Source organism: Brienomyrus brachyistius, unplaced genomic scaffold (assembly GCF_023856365.1).
Source record: "Brienomyrus brachyistius isolate T26 unplaced genomic scaffold, BBRACH_0.4 scaffold46, whole genome shotgun sequence".
Lineage (NCBI taxonomy): Eukaryota > Metazoa > Chordata > Actinopteri > Osteoglossiformes > Mormyridae > Brienomyrus > Brienomyrus brachyistius.
The window spans coordinates 2,193,615-2,215,063 of NW_026042321.1; the positions used below are offsets into that span (position 1 = coordinate 2,193,615).

The following is a 21,449-nucleotide window of genomic DNA, read 5'->3' on the forward strand; positions in this document are numbered from 1 at the left end:
CATGCAAATGTAGATCCAACAATATGATTACAAAATTAATCATAAAACAGCGACCTAGGGCGTTCTGGTGCCAGATGTACTGATGAACACTCGTATGTTTGAACATGGTATTTGCTATGGAGAAACTGCAATTAGCACAGAAGTCCAATTACGTCATCACATGGTATCACTTACAGGAATCGCCACATTCAAGAGGAGAATGAATACATGAGTACTGTACTTATGTTTGCATAATCTCTTTGAACACTTAAGACATAAAATTTGTGCCCTGATCAGCCTGCATGGTCCTAGGCTTACTGTATGTGGTGAAAACTGCACAGATGGAAAGCTTTAGAGCAGTGTTTTTCAACCAAGTTTTCTGGGACTCCTAGACATTCCACATTTTTGCTCCCTCCCAGCCAATCAAGAACTCAGAATACCTAATACAGATGTGTTGGGAGCTAGGAGAAAACAAAAATATGGACCGTGTGAGGGTTCCCCAGGACTGGGTCGGGAAGCAGTGCTTTAAAGTGACAGGTTGTAGCACACATTCTAGTAAAAAAAAACTATAGGGGTACACATAATCAATAAATACCTCTTGAAAGGGTTCCCCTACTAATGGTATATGGGGTAAAGAAGCAGGGAGGAATATCCTGGTTAGGCTTCATCATGTGCTGATGCATAGGACAGGACTTATAATAGTTACCATGGGATGGGATCAATAGTGGCTAAAAAAATATGCAAAATACAATTATATGTCTTTATAACGCTTAAGTATCCTGATGGTGATGTGGTGACTGTAGGATACACCATCTGTACTTTTTTTGGCATCAATTTTTGAAAAACAGCATTCCTGCCTTAATCTGAGCAGCTGGATTCCATTTGCCCATAAGCAAGCCATTCACTATATAAAAAATAAACCTCCCTTGCACAGATCAACAGAGTCCTAGCGCATCATCTCACAGAGCCTCTATCAACTGCCTATTAGCGATGGGCAACTTCAGTACCTTTTCTCTTTCCACCAGTTCATTAGGTACCTTCTATAGCAGAATCCACGACTGGCTTGTTGACTGTACTTGTGTCGTATAGAAACCTGTCCGACAAATCTACAGTATATCCTCACGTTTGTGAGATTGAGCAAAAGTCTTCACACCACTCAGGAAAACACTGAGAAATTCCTGAACCAACTCCTTATTCTAGGCCAGCCCAGTCATTGTAGGGGCCTTCCTCTGGTAAAAGTACCCCTTTACGACCATCCAGATAATTTCCCAGGATTAGAGTAATGCAGCCTGTGCTAACATGCTCACATTCTCTAGTTGAGATACAACCGAATATGGTCAAGCAAGCGGTACTTAAATACAAGTACAAGCTCACAAGTTATGACAAGTTACGGGCAGCGTGCCATTGGCATCTTCTTCGAGAAAATGACCCTTCTTCTTTGCCATCAGATATTAGTTTTCTTCTGCTTTTATGCCAGTCACATGCTAGAAACGTACCCACCGGCTTCTGGTGAATTCGCCAGTCAATTTCCTGCTCCATTCACACAAAGTTACCAGGACTCTGTTCTAGAGACGTAGCAGGGTAAAGTTTAATGTCCGGTACATTTGATTTGGATATTTGTGTTCACACATATAGCCCCTCCAGGCAATGTTTGGAAAAGTTGAGGGTGGCTATGCATGTCTGAAAAGGGGTTAAAGAGCAACTCAAAAGTTTTCAAAGGGCTGCCTTTGAGCTTCAGGCACCATCTCATAAGCGAAGAGTACTGCTAGTTCTCATACTTACTTCTTGTGTCTTCTCCACAAACTTAGGCTATTATAGGAAAGATACAATGTGCTAATATACTTCGAAATAAGAGTCAACCATGTGTTTTGCAAATCTGGCTCTAAGCGAATGTTTTTGCTGATGTCAAACTCAGTCTGTGGCATCACTGGGGCCTGGGGAGAGGTTAGCTGGGGAGAAGTTAGCTGGGGAGAGGTTAGCTGGGGAGAGGTTAGCTGGGGAGAGGCTAGCTGGGGAGAGGCTAGCTGGGGAGAGGTAAGCTGGGGAGAGGTTAGCTGGGGAGAGGTTAGCTGGGGAGAGGTAAGCTGGGGAGAGGTTAGCTGGGGAGAGGCTAGCTGAGCTGATTCTGTTTAGCCTCGAGCAAAGGAGACTAAGGTGGGACACAATCCAGGTATATAATATTCTAACAGGTCTGGAAGCTGTTCAGTCAAATGGCTATTTCAATATGAGTTTAAACACTAGAACTCATGGCCATAAGTGGAAATTAGTCGGAGAACACAGCGTGTAGTTAGAGTATGGAATAGTCTTCCTGTTAGTGTAGCGCAAGCTAAAACCCTGGGTTCCTTTAAATCAGAGCTAGATAAGACTTTAACAACTCTGAGCTGTTAGTTAAGTTCTCCCCAAATGAGCTTGATGGGCCGAATGGCCTCCTCTGGTTTGTAAATTTCTTATGTTCTTATGACAGTTGAAGATATGAAGATAGATAATGTTCACTCTATATGACAGGATGAGGGGCTCCAAGATTTGAAATACAACTGCTGCTCTTTTGGATGAAGAAAAGTTCCATTCAGTACTTCCATTTTGCTTTTTGGAAAAATGTTGATGTAGATGCAGAAGTTTCTTCTGAATTATTCTTTCTACAATATAACACCTGGCAAGAATTCTAGGTAAATTCACCTTCCTTTGTATTCCTGAGGTAATGTTGTCTAGGTCCTGATGGAGCAAAGCATTCCCAAACAGTGATACTCCCACCATAACTGAACACTGAAATCTAGGTCTAATTGTGGGACATTTTTCTGCCTGATATACTGGGTGGCTAAATGTTTTGTGGTACCTAGCCAGAGAACACCGCTTTCAATAAAATAAATTATGAGCCGATATGCACTGAAAATTTCAATAGTAAGAGCTAAAGTTATTACTTAGTAATATGAAAATTTATCTTACAAATTCTGAAGAAGTATTTCACTGGATGGTATGGTGACTCTTTCTCTCACCATTGCCTCACACCTCAGGGCTGCAACTTTAAATCCCACCCCTGTTCTGTGTATGTGGAGTTCGCATGTCCTCCATATTCTTGTATATGATTGTATGTGTTCTGAAATGGACTGGGACTGCGTCCTCGGAGGCTTCTGTCTTGCACTGCCTGGGATAGACTCCAGCCTTCCCCCCACAACCCTGACCAGGATAAGTGGTTGGAAGTATTTCACCGAAAGTTGATAAAAAAAAAGTGTTGTTATTGAAATTACATGCCACATCTGCTTTGATCTTGACATACAGCACTTCTTCAAGGAGCATCACTGTGTGACGACTACTAGTGTCATGAGATGGAAAAGAACAACTCAAGGGCTAGGGTACGGTAAATGTACTTTCTTCAACTAAATCACAAACTATTATGGGGAAAACAAAACGGGACGACGAGGGATCCAAACGGGAGAAGAGGGAAGACTTGCACAGGGGCAGACATAGACAACAGGAGGGACAACATCAATGACTAGACTGGGACCAGGGGCGTTGTAAAGGGGGGGTAAACGATGACGATTCTCGGAGCCCATTACTGAGAGGGGGCCCAGAGAAGCCCCCAATAAATGTGTTGGGGGCCCTGTCAAGATTCTTTTCATGGGGCCCAAAATCCTTAGCAGCGCCCCTGACTGGGACTGACAAGACACAGAGGCACTCATACAACAATCAATGAGCAACAGGCATGGCTCATTAGGGTCACATCAGGGAGGAGACAGAAGGGTCAGACAGACAAGATGGACAGGACATGATAATAAGTGTATGTAACGCACATGATGAAAAGAAATTAAGTGCACTAACGACACCATTTGCTGTACTGTTACATATTCTTTAATTAAGAACAATTCAAGGATCAAATTCCTTAATACACTATAGAATGCAAAAAAACAACTAGGGGAATTTAACAAGGAGCTGAAAGACTTGTAGAATTATTATTCAAGAATTGCATCACATGGAATTCTATAAGAACCAAAATTTTCTTTTTTCTTAATTCATCATAATATGGCTTTCGTTCATCAATAGCATGGGGTTTGCACAGTGGCTCAGTGGATAGTACTCGTACCTCAGACTTCATGGTTGGGGGAATGAATCGCACCTTTCCTTCGTGTGCATGGACATGTTCTCTCTGTATGATGTGGGATTCCTCTGGCAGTCCAAAGACTAAGACCAGTTAGCAGTTAGTTTAACTGGAGTCTCTGAAATGCCCACTGTTAATAATCAATACTGCCATTAAGAACATCTTTACACAAAACAAATGGTGTATTGGATGTACAAGGTTATAACAGTGATACTGGACTACATTAAATGGGCGTTCTAGCATGGCATTTATAATGTAGACATGAGTTCTTTGACTGGACATATGAATGCACTATAATGAGTATGTGACCTTTAGTAAAAGCATATCTGTTAGGTAATGCAGCAGAATGGATATACTGTGAATAATTTATGACATTCTAAGCCGTGTCGCTACAATCAGTGTAACTTGTGTAGATATTACACAATCCTGTATAAGGCAAAACTGGGTGTCATACCTAGTCAAACACGTTCAGAGTCTCTATGAGGAAGCAATGTGCAAGGAAGAAGGAAGAAAATGCTGAGCATATCGACATTCAATCTGTCTTTAATACTATGCATGTTTATAAACACCAGGGGCCTCATTTATCAAAACTATATACACACAATAAGATGCTCGAAACTTGAGTACACAACTTTTTATGCAAAACCTATCCAGCAAAACTTGACTGGAAAAAATGTGGATGTTTATGGAAACTCACTAGGTGGTATAAGAAACATGTTGGACATATCGAGAAAAGGCAACAGCCATTGTAAAGCTGGGAATTTAAGGTAAACCAGCAAAATGACAGGGCTCATGCCAATAATTCACACCACCAATTTGCGCTTTCACTTCAAACACCATGGAATCTAAAAATGTGAACTTGGATGTATTTGAATTATTATTATTATTATTCATTATTAATTCCATTTATTTCATTCTGCTGGAATACCGTTTATTTGTGTAGGCTAAAGACTATACACTAAATGTGAATTAGGCATAGACATTCGCATGTATGGAGTAACGTATTCAAAAAAGTCTATAGTCAGGAGAATGTGATACAGAGCAAAAACGTTCTTGATATTATGTTAACAGAAAGATTGGAAGGGAACAAGTTTTCCACATAATTTTTACTTATTTGCACTACATAAAATGTCTTTGAACTTTGCTGTTTTGCATAAAATGTATGTTACTCTGTGCTGTAGGTGGACAGGAAAGTGTAAAACCTACATTTGCAGCAATGCCCAGTTTTCCTAATGGAATCTGGGCAATCGATTGCACTGACATTGTAATAAGCTGACCTCAGATTAAACCAAAGTTTATCAAAGGCACAGCAGTATAGACATAACAGACTTTTGTCAATCACTTCCATTTCCTTCTATTATCGCGAAAGCCATGTGTAATGCCATCATGACGTCATCATTATGATGCAGCCATTCACATACCACATCAGTACCTCACAACTGCTCTGCCGAATGCATGTCAAAGTTTGAAGGTGAAGATGTGGGTTTGCCCTTGACAAATACAGTCTCACTGGCCCTCTGCACAGCAAGTTATTTCCTTCTCTCTATCTTCAGATCTCACCACTTATTTATATATCTTTCTTTTGGGTATAGTGCGTTTTGTAGAGCTGACGGAATTTACTGCTGCAGCAATGTGTTGCCATACAGCGCAAGTTTATTATCATTGCATAAAGTACAAGTAATCAAAGAAAGAAATGCCGTTTGGCATCTAATCCAAAAGTGCAAAAAAGTGCAAAAGTGCAGAACAATATATACCTGTGTGATAATTAAATAATTAAAAAATTTATATCTATACTTGATCTTTTTATTAACATGCTTAGGGCACCAAATATAACATTCTATTGTGCCTCGACTTCACACTGCTCAAAATTCCTTTTTTTTTGGTTTGTTATTCACAAACGCAATCATTGGACTTTGCAACCACAAAGGCTTGATTTGCATATTATATGAGTGTGCAGTTTGTTTGCATTGATCTGTGGGTGACAAATGTACGAGGCTTGTCCACATACAAGACAGTCCTGACATTTCTGAGGGAAAATGCGTGTACATCAGGTTCCATAAATCTGATTTTTTTGTGTTACGCATTTCATTCCTTTTCATGGGTGCACATTTTTTCACACTGAAATTTATGCAAAGTTTGGTAAATGAGGCCCCAGATGTCTAACAACACTTTGAAGCCTCTGTTTACTATTACATGCTCATTTTGGCTTATAGCATGACAGGAGTAGGTGTGCTTTGAGCAGCATTTTCAAATACAAATAGTTCATAGCTTTTACGTGAACTAGTCTAAGCTCACTAAGGGAGTTAGATTTGAAACTGCACAGTTTTCCATCGTTTCCTTTGGTAAATATGCATTTCAAAGCAGAAAGCCAGGTACATTGAAAACATTTTGGATATTGATTTATTTTGTACTATATCTATATTAGAAGGGTGATGCAATTTGAAGGTGAAGTATAGTTATAAAACCTAGACCCAATGAATTAACTGAATCATTTGAACTTTGACCGCACTTGCAACAATGTCGGTGTCTGGTCCATGATGCGCACCAGCAGCTTGTCGATGTAGTCCTCCAGGTCCCGCACCGTAAGCTTCATCTTCTTCAGCTCCAGCTCTCGGCTCTTAAGCAAGGCCCCTTGCCTTTCAAGCTGAGCTGCTTGCTTCTTCAGCTCTGCGTCCTGCTGCAGAAGTAGAGCAATGAGGTCGCTGTTGGACAGATGACAAAGTGAGGTGTCCTCCTCAGGGAGAGACTGCTGAATAAACAAAGAGGAAGGAAACGGGGAAAGATACTGTTAGGAAGGAAAACTGCACACTTCTAACAATGATCTTTACTCAAAAAAGTTACATATTGACAAAAGGTGATTAACTACATTTATTCATTCATTATATAGCAATAAGAGTTGGTAGCACTTTACTTGATGGGGCACAAATACTTAGTACAAATACTTAGTAGGTCATGAACAAATATAGTTGCTACTAAAGATAAAACATACATCACGGTTCACTAATGATGAACAAATATGAGATCAGCATTTAACTTGTGTAATTCATGACTTGTTCCTTCAGCAGTTCACAAAGGTTTACAGAATTAACAGGTATACTGTAGTAACAGATATAGTGATTGCTTTGAGATAAAACATAAGTCTAGATTCATTAATAATGCATTAACATGAGATCACTATGTAACTCAGACTTAATTCGTGGTTAATACATAATTCAAGTTCGATTGGTAAATGTCAATTCAGGAGCAGAGTTTGCATGTTCTCCTCAAACACTCTGGGTTCCATAACGTTAAGACGTGCAGATAGGCTGACCAGCGTGAGCACATATGTGACATGTGATGTACTAGCATCCCATCCCAGGTTTAGCCCAGCCTTGGGCTCTTGGCTGCGTAGCATATGCTACAAACTGCACTGCCACTCTGACTAGGATCAGTGGTTAGAAGACAAATGGATAGAAATTCAATGAAGAATTAAACCTCTGCTTTCAGCCTTAAAAAACTGACCTCAACCTGACCTTGATCTTCCATATCCATAAAACTTCTACAAATTAGCATCAGTACTGAAAGTTAATATACTGCAATGACCTCATCTGCAACATATATGCAGACACTCCTCTACTTACTAACTTTCAGACATATGAACTAAGAGGACAGTAAGTCCAAATTAGGTTCATTAGGCTGCCGTTTCTTGTTCGTAACATTTTTTTTCTGCACACCAATTCCGCCTAGTATGACTTCTAGGGGGGCAGCATGGTGGTGCAGTGGTTAGCACTGTCGCCTCACACCTCTGGGACCCGGGTTCGAGTCTCCGCCTGGGTCACATGTGTGCGGAGTTTGCATGTTCTCCCCGTGTCGTCGTGGGGTTTCCTCCGGGTACTCCGGTTTCCCCCCACAGTCCAAAAAACATGCTGAGGCTAATTGGAGTTGCTGAATTGCCCGTAGGTGTGCATGTGTGAGTGAATGGTGTGTGAGTGTGCCCTGCGATGGGCTGGCCCCCCGTCCTGGGTTGTTCCCTGCCTCGTGCCCATTGATTCCGGGATAGGCTCCGGACCCCCCGCGACCCAATAGGATAAGCGGTTTGGAAAATGGATGGATGGATGGATGGACCTCATCTGCAACATATATGCAGACACTCCTCTACTTACGAACTTTCAACTTACTAACTTTCAGACATATGAACTAAGAGGACAGTAAGTCCAAATTAGGTTCATTAGGCTGCCGTTTCTTGTTCGTAACATTTTTTTTCTGCACACCAATTCCGCCTAGTATGACTTCTAGGGGGGCAGCATGGTGGTGCAGTGGTTAGCACTGTTGCCTCACACCTCTGGGATCCGGGTTCGAGTCTCCGCCTGGGTCACATGTGTGTGGAGTTTGCATGTTCTCCCCATGTCGTTGTGGGGTTTCCTCCGGGTTTTCCGGTTTCCCCCCACAGTCCAAAAACATGCTAAGGCTAATTGGAGTTGCTAAATTGCCCGAAGGTGTGCATGTGTGAGTGAATGGTATGTGATTGTGCCCTGTGATGGGCTGGACCCCCATCCTGGGTTGTTCCTTGCCTCGTGCCCATTGCTTCCGGGATAGGCTCCGGACCCCCCGCAACCCAGTAGGATAAGCGGTTTGGAAAATGGATGGATAAATGGATGACTTCTGGGCGCTACTCCTGCTGTGCAGCAGCGTAGTGTGCATACTCCCAGCATCCTAGTTCTTTGTACTTGCATATACCAAATAGCCATTCGGAAGGTATCTCATTCGTAAGTAGAAGCCTTCAGTAGGGTGCCACTTATTTTTGACCTTTTGAAATCATCGTCTCTCACCCTCCTCATTTGTTAGATTAATTGAGAAAATGCTTCCTGCCAAATTTCAGGTAAATTGTTAAATATTTAGAGGTAGTTTAAACACCTCAAAGTTCATCCTACAATAAAGCACTGCGAGTATTAATTCTATTCCGGAGTAGGCCTGTAATGAGTCGATCTCTAAAATAACTGCAATAATTCAAAACATCATTAACTTGTTAATGTTTCCAACTGAATATTTATGGTTGAAATTATTTGTTACTGTATCTAAACTATGTATGTTGTCATGACAACATACTGTAAGTACTATCTAGTATTGTAGTATCTATGTCATTAATGAACAATTGAACAGTGGCATATTGATAAATGCAAAAGCTATAATTTCTTCATTTAATTAGCATATGACGTGGTTCATATATGTTCTTGCTGTATATTGCTCAGGTACAAACAATGTAATCTATTTAATGTGTATTACATTGCGAAAGTAACTATGAGTGGTAGAAGAGGCTGGCCACCATCCACCGGATTAATGACGCTCGGATATGATGCATGTCGCACGATGCATGTTGATGATGACACAGCTAATATCGTGAATTGATGATGATGTTGCAGGGAAATGATGGCACAAGGTACTCGGGGTAAAGACCACGTCTATCTTCTTGACAGCAAGACATATGAAATCACAGGCTCCAAGCGCCCGTCTATCTGGCAGTGGCTTGGCTTGTTCCTTTACCATCATCTTGACCTTAGTAAGACAAAACGTGAGGCCTCAAAATTTGTGATTAACAGTGTTTTGGAGTTCTGGAACCGAGCCAGAATACCTCCAAGAGGGACCCAACACTGCCAGCAAAAACTTGAGAACATTTTTGATGACTAGAGGTCACTGAAGAAGAATAAAGGACGCCAAACAGCAACACAAAGGAACAACGAAGCACAATTCTATGATGTTCTCGAGGATCTCTTTGATATTGCACACTCAGATGCACTGTCATTAATCAAAATTACTGAGGATCGAGATTTCCTGATTGCGCAGCGTGAGGAGGGCAGGCGGGGATGCATGGGTGGTGTAGATTTAAAACTGCACAGAGTAGAAGAGAGGCAGGCCGAACGGGCAGCAGAAGAACACAACACACGCCTTCGCAGTCAGTCTGCAAGTGAAATAGCCAGTGCATCTGTGGTCCTCACCTCGTCAGGATCAGACAGTGAAATAGAAGCGCAGTCTATGGAACAAGACTCAAGTAGACAGACCACGGAGTCTAATAAACAGTTTCAGCGAAAACGTGGCTGAGAGACTGTTATTCCTCAGTAGATGAGTGCTGCCTTTGACCGGTCAAAGGTTTCCAATCGAAATGGCATAATGATTGTCACTGAAACAGCAAAAAGCCTCGGTCGTGACGTCCATGAGCTGGCACTGGATCCGGAGACCACCCGCCGCAGTCAAATGCGGCATCGACATGTGATGGCTGAAGAGCTGGAAGAGACGTTCACAGCAGATGTTCCACTGGTGGTGCACTGGGACGGGAAGCTGTCGAAGGACTTAACCGGTAATCACCACGTTGACCGCCTCCCAGTGATAGTAACAGGAGCTGGAATTGCCAAGTTGCTTACTGTTGCTAAACTACCATCTGGGACTGGTGAAGCAGAGGCTAAGGCTGTTTGCGATTCACTAAGACAATGGAGCGTGGACGAAAGTGTTACTGGAATGAGCTTCGACACAACTAGTTCAAACACACCAGGCAACATGGATGGCAAAAGTTATATACGTCTTGAAGATCTGGCTGCTCCGCTCTCAGTTTAAGCTCACTCCAAGGGAACGACAAGGTGTTAGTGACATTTGTATCTTCGTCGTCCGTCTCTACGTCAAGGGTTCATGGCACCACATGCAGCAGCTGCCCCTACATGTGACTTACAGTTCCTTAAGGATTTCATTGCATATGAAGCAGTCCATCCACAAATTGCAACAGTTTCAGTTGGCAAGTTCGCTTCACATCTGTGGTACCATTCAGAAGAACTAGTTTGCCTGTCGCTGTTTGATGATCATACATCTAACCAAGAGAAGGCGGTCATGGTCCATGCCATTCAGGACAGCTCCCCAAGTGATGAAAAAAGGGCAACTGTTGACCTGATGACAATAAAAGACTGTTGTCAAAGTTGTCTAGCTTTGTATCAAAAAGGTCACTGGTGTTGTTTGACCTGTTGAAAATTCCAACAGTGTTTCTTACAGAAGATCCTGCCTTGTGGAGCACGCTTGAGAGCTACCATTTGGCCAGGAGAACAGTACATGCTCTTACAGTAGTCAACGGTCATGCAGAGTGTGGAGTTGTACTTGTTCAGGATTACAGCAGACAATTAACAAAAGATGAGCAGCAGGTGCAGTTTCTTCTTCGAGTTGTAGAGGAACATCGTCACTGTTATCCGGATGCACTAAAGAAGACTAAGTGAATGAGAAAGCATTGTAGACTGTTCACTGTTCAGCTAGTAAAAATGACAGTCCACATCGAAAGTGATATTGTTTTTTCATTGCTGTAGTCACTACAGTGAGTGTAGTAACGGTGTTACTGACTTATCGTCAAACTGTGAAAGTGCCTTGTATAAATTCATTAAAACAAAATCTGCATACAACCGCGATAGGCCTAAAGGGGATTACTTAAAATATATGTATTACTGCTTGACAACCAGAAATTTCAGTACTGCATGTTACATAGCTCCCGACTTCACACCAACATTGCGTTCCATGCATTACTGCAAATTCTGACTTCACTGAGCTACCTGTAAATTTTTTAATTATTTGTTAAAATTTCACATATGGTTTTTACACCAAATCAAACAATTTTCTGGGGTGAGACAAATAAATTAACACAACATAAAATTGTAGGCCAAATAGTGGCCACCCTAACCATCAGCCATTTCAGACATTAAAATGGAGCTACATGCCCTTTTGACTTAATAACATGGATATGTCTTACCTGTTATTTCTGTGTTCTTTACCCCGATTAAACAGCTCTCTTTCATTTCTGTTGTTAACATTACCCATCCTTAAGTGAAGTCCCAGTTCCAACACCCAGTGACACATGGTTTTATATCTAGTCTCTCCCAGTCTTCCAAGGATATTAATTAAAGGATGAATTTAAAGAACATGTAAACTTAAACCACTAGCCTACCTTGCTTCTTTCAGCCTCGGGCTGGCCATGCTGAGTGCTCCTTCCTGCCTGGATGGTGGACTTTAGCTTCTCTAACCCACTGGTGAGTACTGAGCGGCTGTCTGATCTTCTCTCCTCCTGAGCAGCTGTAGTAGTCAGTGGTTTAACTGGATGAGGACTGAAAAGGGAAATAAAGAATTTGAAGTATTGACAAAATGCTCATGAAGGGACAAGCAAGATTAATCTAGGGTAAAGAGTAATTGAGTTTGAGTATTCACCTGACTGTGATAAACAGTTAGAAGATGGAAGAATAGATGGAATATCCTAAACCGGATCACTTCGGTATGAACAATGTGTAGATAAATTTAACAATAGATGGCTGGGATGATTAGACTATATACTGAAATAAGTCAAATGAACAATTGAACATTATACAGCATTTTTCAAGACATCCAAAGCACTTTACAGAACCAATGGGGAGGCACTTCAACCACCACCACTGTGTAGCCCCCACCTAAATGATGCGACAGGAGCCATTATGCACCAGTACACTCACCACACAGTAGCTAAGGTGGTGAAGGGGCAGGAGAGAATTCACCAATTAAATACAGGGGATGAATAGAAGGGCAGATTTGAAAGGGCCACAGTGGGAAGTTTAGCCAGGACACTGGGGTAGCACCCCTACCCTTTCATAAGATGCCGAGGGATCTTGTATGATGTCAGAGAGTCAGGACCTCGGTTTTACATCTCATCCAAAGGACAGCACTATTTTAACAAAACAATGTTCCCTTCACTGCACTGGGATTTAGACACACCACAGGGTGGGCTAACCTGTTGGCCACATTAACTCTTCTTTCAGCGGCAACCTCCCTTTCCTAGTTGGTGTTCCATCCAAGTACTGGGCAGCCTAAGCCTGGTTAGCTTCAGATGAGTCACCTAGTCCAAACTGCAGGTGATATAGATGCTGACAAATAGTGCAACAAAATGTAAGTGTACAATCAAAACCCATCCATCCATCCATGCATCCCTCCATTGACCCGTTCATCCATCCATCATTCCACATTCCATTTTCCGTACTTGCTTCTCTCTTGCAAGTCCGGAACCTATCCTGGAAGCCACACAAGGCAGGCAATTACCCAGGACAGGGCACCAACCCATTGCAGGAAATCAAAACCCAAATGTACCAAATTCTGTGTTAATTTAATATTTTATGTAAGTTTTAATATCTCATACCTTTATATTACTTGTGTCAGCAATGTTATAGCAATGAATAATGGAAATTTAATCCCTGTGGATATAGGTATGCAATGCAATATAAATTAATTTGCTGTTGACGATGAATAAGTGATGAAAAACCAATCTGCCCACAGTTTTCAGTTCCCTGGTACAGATTCACAACTCATACTGTTGGTACACTCAAATGTGGTCTCAAAATCAAATAACTAATCAGGATTTCTCCTTTGCTACTCAGTATGAATCAACCAACGTCCTCTTTTTAATACTGATACTGATTATTGGTGCCCGATTACCCATAACCACAGCCATCCATCCATCCATTTTCCAAACCGCTTATCCTACTGGGTCTCGGGGGGTCCGGAGCCTATCCTGGAAGCAATGGGCACGAGGCAGGGAGCAACCCAGGATGGGGGGCCAGCCCATCGCAGGGCACACTCACACACCATTCACTTACACATGCACTCCTATGGGCAATTTAGCAACTCCAATTAGCCTCAGCATGTTTTTTGGACTGTGGGGGGAAACCGGAGTACCCGGAGGAAACCCCACGACGACATGGGGAGAACATGCAAACTCCACACACATGTGACCCTGGCGGAGACTCGAACCCGGGTACCAGAGGTGTGAGGCAACAGTGCTAACCACTGCAATACCATGCCGCCCCTAACCACGGCCAATGTTCTGTAAATATTCTATAATAATGTAAGTTGTTAAAAAGAAATACAACTTCTAGCCAAATACTGAATTAACTAAACATGTTTAATAAAAATTTGAAACATTACAACACCTGGGGAAAGGTGCTTGAAAAAAAATTACTTAAAAAACTAAATTTCCACTATGCTCAGACAGTAAGATGGAATACAAATATAACAGCATCTGCCAGAAGTGAAAAATGAAGATTTAGAGAAAAAAAAAATGCAAAGCTGCCCAAAATAGACAGCTTCATAAAAAAATGCTGTGCAGACAGCTACCACCACCACTAGTTTAACATTAAATTGATGATTTGACTGAAACTGCACAGCAAAAAGCCTGGAATGTGAGTAGAACTTTGTTTTTATTTAAGTAATTAGATACAGTATGCTAATTGATGAATGCACCTTATGTCACGTCCCTAAGGGCGACACTCACTGGTTGAACGGAAACCAGCTCTAATCCCACTCTCCTCTCTACAGGAGCTCGCTTTTTCAGCAGAATCAGTGTAAAGTATCATTGCCCTTATGCACTGTACTGAGCATTACCATAACTTATATATTTATATAACCTATACTATACCACAGCTGGGGATTTCAACAATGCCAGCCTGAGGAAAGTTCTACTGAAACTTCCTCAACATATTAAGCACAACACCAGAGGAGATCAGGTCCTGGACCTTGTTACACCCCCTTCCAGGATGCATACAAAGCCCTTTCCCATGCTCCATTTCGCAAATCAAATCACATCTCCATTCAGAAGCTGAAACAGGAAGCACCAACCCTCAGGGCAGTGCATCTCTGGATGGACCAATCAGAATCCACACAACATGACTGTTTCTATCACCCGGACTGGGACATGTTTCGGACGGCTGCTGACAGAATCGACGAATATGCGGAATCAGTCTGCAGATTTATCAAGAAGTGCGTGGACCACGCTGTTCCGTCTATAATAAATAAAGTTTACCCAAACCAGAAACCATGGATCAACAGTGATGTTTGTGCATCATTAGCAGCGTGGAGCTCACCATTGCTTCTACGGGCACACCAGATACCAACTCTGGAAGACCATAAAAACAACAAAGCATGGACCATCGCTAAACACCATCGCAGACTTCAAAGGGAAAACCAGCATGTTACAGACTACAGCCTCTCTGTCCGAAGAGCTAAATGTGTTTTTTGCTCAATTCAACACTGCGAGACTGGTCAGTGTGCACACTGCAGATGACATCATCGCATACAACGCGTCTGAGGAAGAGAAAGCTTCAGGTGACTGAACGCTTGTAAAGCTGCTGGCCCTGACGGAATCCCCGGCCATGTCCTCAGGTCATGCACGTCTCAGTTGGCTGGATTGTTCATGAACATCTTCAACCTCTCCCTCTCTGTCTGTGGTTCCTGCCTATTTCAAATCTGCCACCATCGTCACTGTACCCAAGTCTTCAACTATCACATCACTGAATGACTGGCGACCACAATGGGTCCACTTATGACACCATAGCCCTGACTCTCCATACTGCCTTAGCCCAGCTGGAGAAGAGGGACACATTCGTGAAAATGTTGTTTGTAGATCGTGGTCGTTCTCCGGTTGCCCTGAACTGTGTGATGAGTTCGCATCCCATGGTAAGGTGCACTTGTTCAGGGAGTAGAGTCGCCTTTCCATAACCCTAGGACATCTAGGACTGCTGCCACCAACGCACCCAAACAAAGGCACAGACATCCTGCTCCATATCTCCAGTTGACAAAACAGAACCTATGCAGCTTGACCGTGCCCCACTGACAGTGATGGAGAAACAACAACGATACCAAATCTGTCTCTACCTGTAATGCAGTGGCTTGATATATGCTCCAGGACTGCCCTCACACCATGCTCCAGGGCGCCCCTCACACCACAGAGACATCGTGAAGGTAGGGCTATCCATACTTCTGGGTATTATGGAAACCAAGCTGACACTACCAGTCATGATCTCTAATGGGAGGACACAATGTTTGTTCATTCATTTTTAGACTCCAGAGCCACCGGTAATTTCATTGATTGCCCATTTGCCAAATGACTAAAATTCCTACTCTAGGAATTATCCACCAGTACATGCAGTAGACAGTGGTAGAATCACGCATCGTACCATTCCAATAACAAGTGGAGCTGCTACACTCCGAGCGCATCCAGTTGTCCAGTTGTTTGTACAGTACTGACTTCCGACCAGGATCTCCTGGGACAACCCTGGCTGAGGGACCATAACCCCACCATCAACCGGAAAGCAGGAGAGTTCTTGGTCTAGTCACGTACCTGTAGGCAGCAATGCATGCAAATGCCTTACAAAGCCTTTTCTGTAGAGAGCCCTGAGCTGGAGGAATTCTCCATCATTCCAGCTAAATACCACAACATCCTAGACGTATTTAGCACTTGAGCTTCTGTGCCATTGATCTCCTGGATGAGGCTACTCTGCCTAAGGAACATTTATTCCCCTTGTCCCGACTTGAAGAGGAAGCTATGAATGTCTATCTGGAAGAGGGCTTAAAACAAGGTACTGTATTATGTTTCTGTCTACCATACCAGTAACCTCTGGAATCTTTGTTAAAAAGGATGGAGGGTTGCACCCATGTGTGGATTACCGTGCCATGAATGCCATTATGATTAAATGGAGAGAACCCCTGTTGTTAATCCCCTCTGCTCCCTCTGTTGTGAGAAGCAGTAATCTTTACTAAACTATCTCCAAAGTGCCTACAATATGATCAGGATACATGAAGGGTATGAATGGAAAACCTAATTTATCATACATTTAGGACAATACAAATATCTTCTTATGCCACACGGATTAGCTAATAGTCTGTCGATCTTTCGGGTGTTTATGTACGAGGTTTTTTCTGACTTGGTCAATAAATGTGTGGTAGTTTACATCAATGACATCGTCATTCACTCATTCCCCCCCACCCCCGAACTACATGTCATCTACATGTCATCCATGTCCGGGAAGTCCACCATATTACTGATCTCCCATATTTCCAAGGTAAAACAATAGTTCTTGCTATCATCAATTGATTCTCTAAGATGTATAGTCTAGTCCCTCTTCCAAAGCTTCCTACTGCTAGTGAACTAGCCGATTTATTGATAACTTGGGTCTTCCATTATTATGGCATTCCAGAGGACATAATGTGGGTTGCAGACCTCAGTATCCTATCACGGGTGTGCAGAGCCTTCTGTGTGAGCTGAATATTACCCTAAGCCTGTCCTCTACCCACAGTCTAATGGGATGGCCGGACAGAGGAGGAGGAGGTGTCTAAATCCCTAAGACTCTTGTGCAAGGACCAGCCCCCACTACTGCATATTGGTTCGTCAGCCCAGTGTTATTACAGCTGACATTCCATGGAGATGATACTGAGCAGAAGCAAGTGATGTGTCAGCACTGCTTCACATCTGCTGGCACAGCTCAAGGCACCACCGACATTTTTGGCAGACTCGTTAGGCATATAATAAGTTCTATTTGGCTATATAATTAATTTTCAATTCCTACATATTACAATGACTTAAAATATTGCAGTATGAACTTTTTCCAGTATTGTTCAGCCCGGAATACATTTGCACAAAACAAATAATATCAATAATATTAATATTTATAATTAAAGAAAATGGGATAACCTTCATTTTCAGGGATTAGAGAATGTACAGAAATCATACAAAATAAATTTAAGCAAAATAATTCAAATCAAAGTGATGACAAAGACTAGGACAGACTAAATGGCTAACCTCAGAATATTGGGTGAGTCATGCCGTGTTAATATTTAAGTTCTGTTTTGCATTACTGACAGACGACTGCATTTTCACTCACTTTTGCTCTTTAATCAAGTTTTGTCACGTAATCCTGACAGTTTTACTTCTGATTACCCAAATAAGTAAGCACAGTAAAACCTCGGATTGCGAGTAAGTTGGTTTGCGTGTTTTGAAAGATAAGCAAATTTTTTTAAATAAATTGTAACTTCATAAAAGAACGAGGACTTGCAATGCGAGTATTACGTATATGCTTTGTCTGTCCAACGTCACGTAATCACAACCGAGCCGGTGGTTCTCTCTCTCTCTCCTGCTGTAGGATTATGGGTAATTGTTTACCATGCAAAAATGATACACCTATCGAAAATGTAACTTCCGCTACTACAAATGCGCATGCTTACGACTTCCGCAAGGACGCGTGCTATTTATACTGCACCACCCGAATAAGGGCGTAGCAGTGCGAACGATGAATCTGTTTAACGGCAATGCAACGTCACATTTACGCGAAATCAAAAAGCGGCTGTCATTGGATAGGTTCCTTGTTAAAGTCACATAAAGAAAAAGATTCCAGTGAGCCAACAGATAGCAGTGATTCTGTTAGTTATAGTGAAAGTCGTCCTACAAAATAACCCTCCTCTTCTCTCTCTCATCTCCCTCACACCATCCACGATTCTTTTCAAAGGTAAAGTGCAGGTTAATTTGTTTTACTGTATGTATTTTTACTTTATGTTTTGTATTAATCACTTTTATATTCATTTTTTGGGTTGTGGGACGAATTATCTGAGTTTTCATTATTTCTAAAGGGAAAATTCGCTTTGATATATGAGTGTTTTGAATTACAAGCACGTTTCCTGAATGAATTATGCTTGCAATCTGAGGTTTTACTGTACTGTGTGTTTGTGGAAACAAGCCAAGACAATGTGAGTGACAGAACTTCTTAGTAACTTTACAGAAAGAATGAGCACAAAGTCACTTATAATATGTAGGACTTGTGACACTGAAACCAGATTTTCCAGATTTATAGTCCCTAAATGAACGTCAATACAATACGTCTTTATGGGAAACATCTGTAAGAAAAACGCCTTCCACTTGTGCACAGAAACCTCGGCTGTAACCTCACCACATTACAGCCCTGCCTCCACTGAGGTCCTATCCAGGGTGTTCCCTTTATTGTTTCCTATGCTGCCTTGTGAAGCCTTGTACTGTGCCTACTACCCTGTATTGAGGTTCAGAGATAAATGGATGGATGGATGGATGGATGGATGGATGGATGGATGTAATATTATATATAACACTATTTTCATACCAGACGAACAATAAGAACAAAGTGAGTCTGCAAATAAGAGGATCTGAAACTAAGATGGTAAGTGATCCCTCGGTCCAATTTGCCACAGAATCTTCAAAAACCCCTGTGTTGTATTATGTGCAGAATATGTATTACAGAAATACTAGGATAAAAACCTGTTTTTGCTAGATTAAATAGATTTAAATGCAGTTCTAAGGACTTCTTCCTGTTTGTAATCATGATAGCACTACAAAATGGAGACCAAATCCTGCTCCTGAAAGGTGGGTGTGTGCCACAAGTGCTCCTGAACAGCACACACTCACCTTGGTCTGCTCCTGAACAGCACACACTCACCTTGGTCTGCTCCTGAACAGCACACACTCAACCTTGGTCTGCTCCTGAACAGCACACACTCACCTTGGTCTGCTCCTGAACAGCACACACTCACCTTGGTCTGCTCCCGAACAGCACACACTCACCTTGGTCTGCTCCCGAACAGCACACACTCACCTTGGTCTGCTCCCGAACAGCCCACACTCACCTTGGTCTGCTCCCGAACAGCACACACTCACCTTGGTCTGCTCCCGAACAGCACACACTCAACCTTGGTCTGCTCCTGAACAGCACATACTCACCTTGGTCTGCTCCCGAACAGCACACACTCAACCTTGGTCTGCTCCTGAACAGCACACACTCAACCTTGGTCTGCTCCCGAACAGCACACACTCACCTTGGTCTGCCCCTGAACAGCACACACTCAACCTTGGTCTGCTCCCGAACAGCACACACTCACCTTGGTCTGCTCCCGAACAGCACACACTCAACCTTGGTCTGCTCCCGAACAGCACACACTCAACCTTGGTCTGCTCCCGAACAGCACACACTCAACCTTGGTCTGCTCCCGAACAGCACACACTCAACCTTGGTCTGCTCCCGAACAGCACACACTCAACCTTGGTCTGCTCCTGAACAGCACACACTCAACCCTGGTCTGCTCCTGAACAGCACACACTTAACCTTGGTCTGCTCCCGAACAGCACACACTCAACCTTGGTCTGCTCCTGAACAGCACACACTCAACCTTGGTCTGTTCCCGAACAGCACACACTCACCTTGGTCTGCTCTGAGGGTCCTTGAAGCCAAACCAGCCTTTGTGTTTCTGCTCCGGTGGTGCACCTTGATCCTTGCAAGCCTTGGTACGGTCTGAGTCTTCCCCTCCACGAGGGAGGTTATTCTTATGCTTTGTGTCATTTCCAGCTGATTCTCCTACTGCAGAAATCATGGGTATGGCCACCTGCACAGGTCGGCTTTCCGATTGGTCCTTGTCAGCCTTCCCAAACATAGGTACTTTTTCCTCTGTCGCTGAGTTATCAAAGGACCGGTGCCGGACTTCACTGGTGCAGATATTTTGGGGATCTTCACTCCGGCGAGTGATGTTTTGCAAGGAGCGGGAGAGTGGCATGCATTTCTGCAGCAACTCCAAAGAGGTGGCCTGGGTATCTGAGCCTCCAGAAACTAGGGAGTCAGCAGCATAGACGTGGCTGCCATTGATGCACAGTGAGGACTGTGACCGCAAGCCACTCTGGCACTTGGTGATAGGCTGAGGCATGATGATAGTAATCTGACTGGCCTCATCACTGAAGGCCCGCTTGTGGCCCATGAGCTCTGGCAAAGGACTGACGGCGTGTTCTGAGGAGAAAAGGAAGAATCCTTAGGTGCAGAACCTGGAATTTGAAACAATGTACTTTTTCTTAACTCAGAATGACTTAAATAACTTACAAAACGGTGTACTTTATACTTAATTACAGACTATTTCTCCATTTGGTCTCTTAAAAACCTTTTACAGTAGACAATGGAGTCCAAAAAAAAAAATCAACCTTAAAATAAGCAAATAAATATAAAAATGTCAAAGAAGCAGCAAATACTGAGTGAAATACTTCTCAAATAAGTCATGAAAGTTGAAACACTATTCCCCTGATAAATCATACTGATTAAAAAAAAACCCTAATAACTAGCAAATAAGTCATTAAATGACCTCTGCTAAGTGTTATCCATTTATATTACATAAAAACAACAATTCTGATATAATCACACAGACAAAACATTTCATTACTAACAGAGTTAATAACATGCACCATATAGCAGAAAATTTGTAGACCAATATACAAAAAATACTTTTGGTATGTTACTCATGTTCTGAAATAATCATTAATGAAAGAGTAATGGTAATAACTGATGAATGGTAAAGTCTGATTCTTACTTTTTGTTTGTGTTTATTATTACAAGTTATTTCAGTCCCAGGATTAACTGAAACTGCAAAAATCCTTCAGTAAAATCATTGCATAAAATAGTTATTTCTCATTGACTCACAGATGACTTCAGATTAATTCATGGATTACTGCAATCCTACAAGCATTCATTGAGACTGTGTCTGTTCATCAAGACAGCCAACATGTAATCCCTTTCAGACTGCTGCA

The 21,449-nt window shown here is 42.4% G+C and overlaps 1 protein-coding gene and 1 long non-coding RNA gene across 6 annotated transcripts in view; both read right to left on the reverse strand.

The window, feature by feature from the left end:
- Window positions 1-6,057: 6,057 nt before the first annotated feature.
- The window catches only part of LOC125723234 (rab11 family-interacting protein 5-like), a 28,277-nt gene continuing 12,885 nt past the window's right edge, over window positions 6,058-21,449 (reverse strand). For 2 of the 3 annotated variants that reach the window (XM_048999644.1, XM_048999646.1), the window contains 3 exons: window positions 20,085-20,661; window positions 12,021-12,177; window positions 6,058-6,821 (listed from right to left, as the gene is read on the reverse strand). In XM_048999644.1, coding sequence (XP_048855601.1) covers window positions 6,561-6,821; window positions 12,021-12,177; window positions 20,085-20,661 — 995 coding nt within the window. In that variant the 3' untranslated portion in view covers window positions 6,058-6,560. The remainder of the gene's footprint in view (window positions 6,822-12,020; window positions 12,178-20,084; window positions 20,662-21,449) is intronic. The other variant, XM_048999645.1, reaches the window with a different exon arrangement.
- On the reverse strand, window positions 19,285-19,936 carry LOC125723248 (uncharacterized). Of its 3 annotated transcripts, none has more exons than XR_007386829.1 (3): window positions 19,798-19,936; window positions 19,640-19,702; window positions 19,285-19,295 (listed from the first exon to the last, which is right to left on the reverse strand). It is a non-coding gene; the product is annotated as an uncharacterized LOC125723248 (long non-coding RNA). The 3 variants fall into 3 exon arrangements; XR_007386830.1 differs by lacking the exon at window positions 19,285-19,295 and adding an exon at window positions 19,316-19,326; XR_007386831.1 differs by lacking the exon at window positions 19,285-19,295 and adding an exon at window positions 19,379-19,389.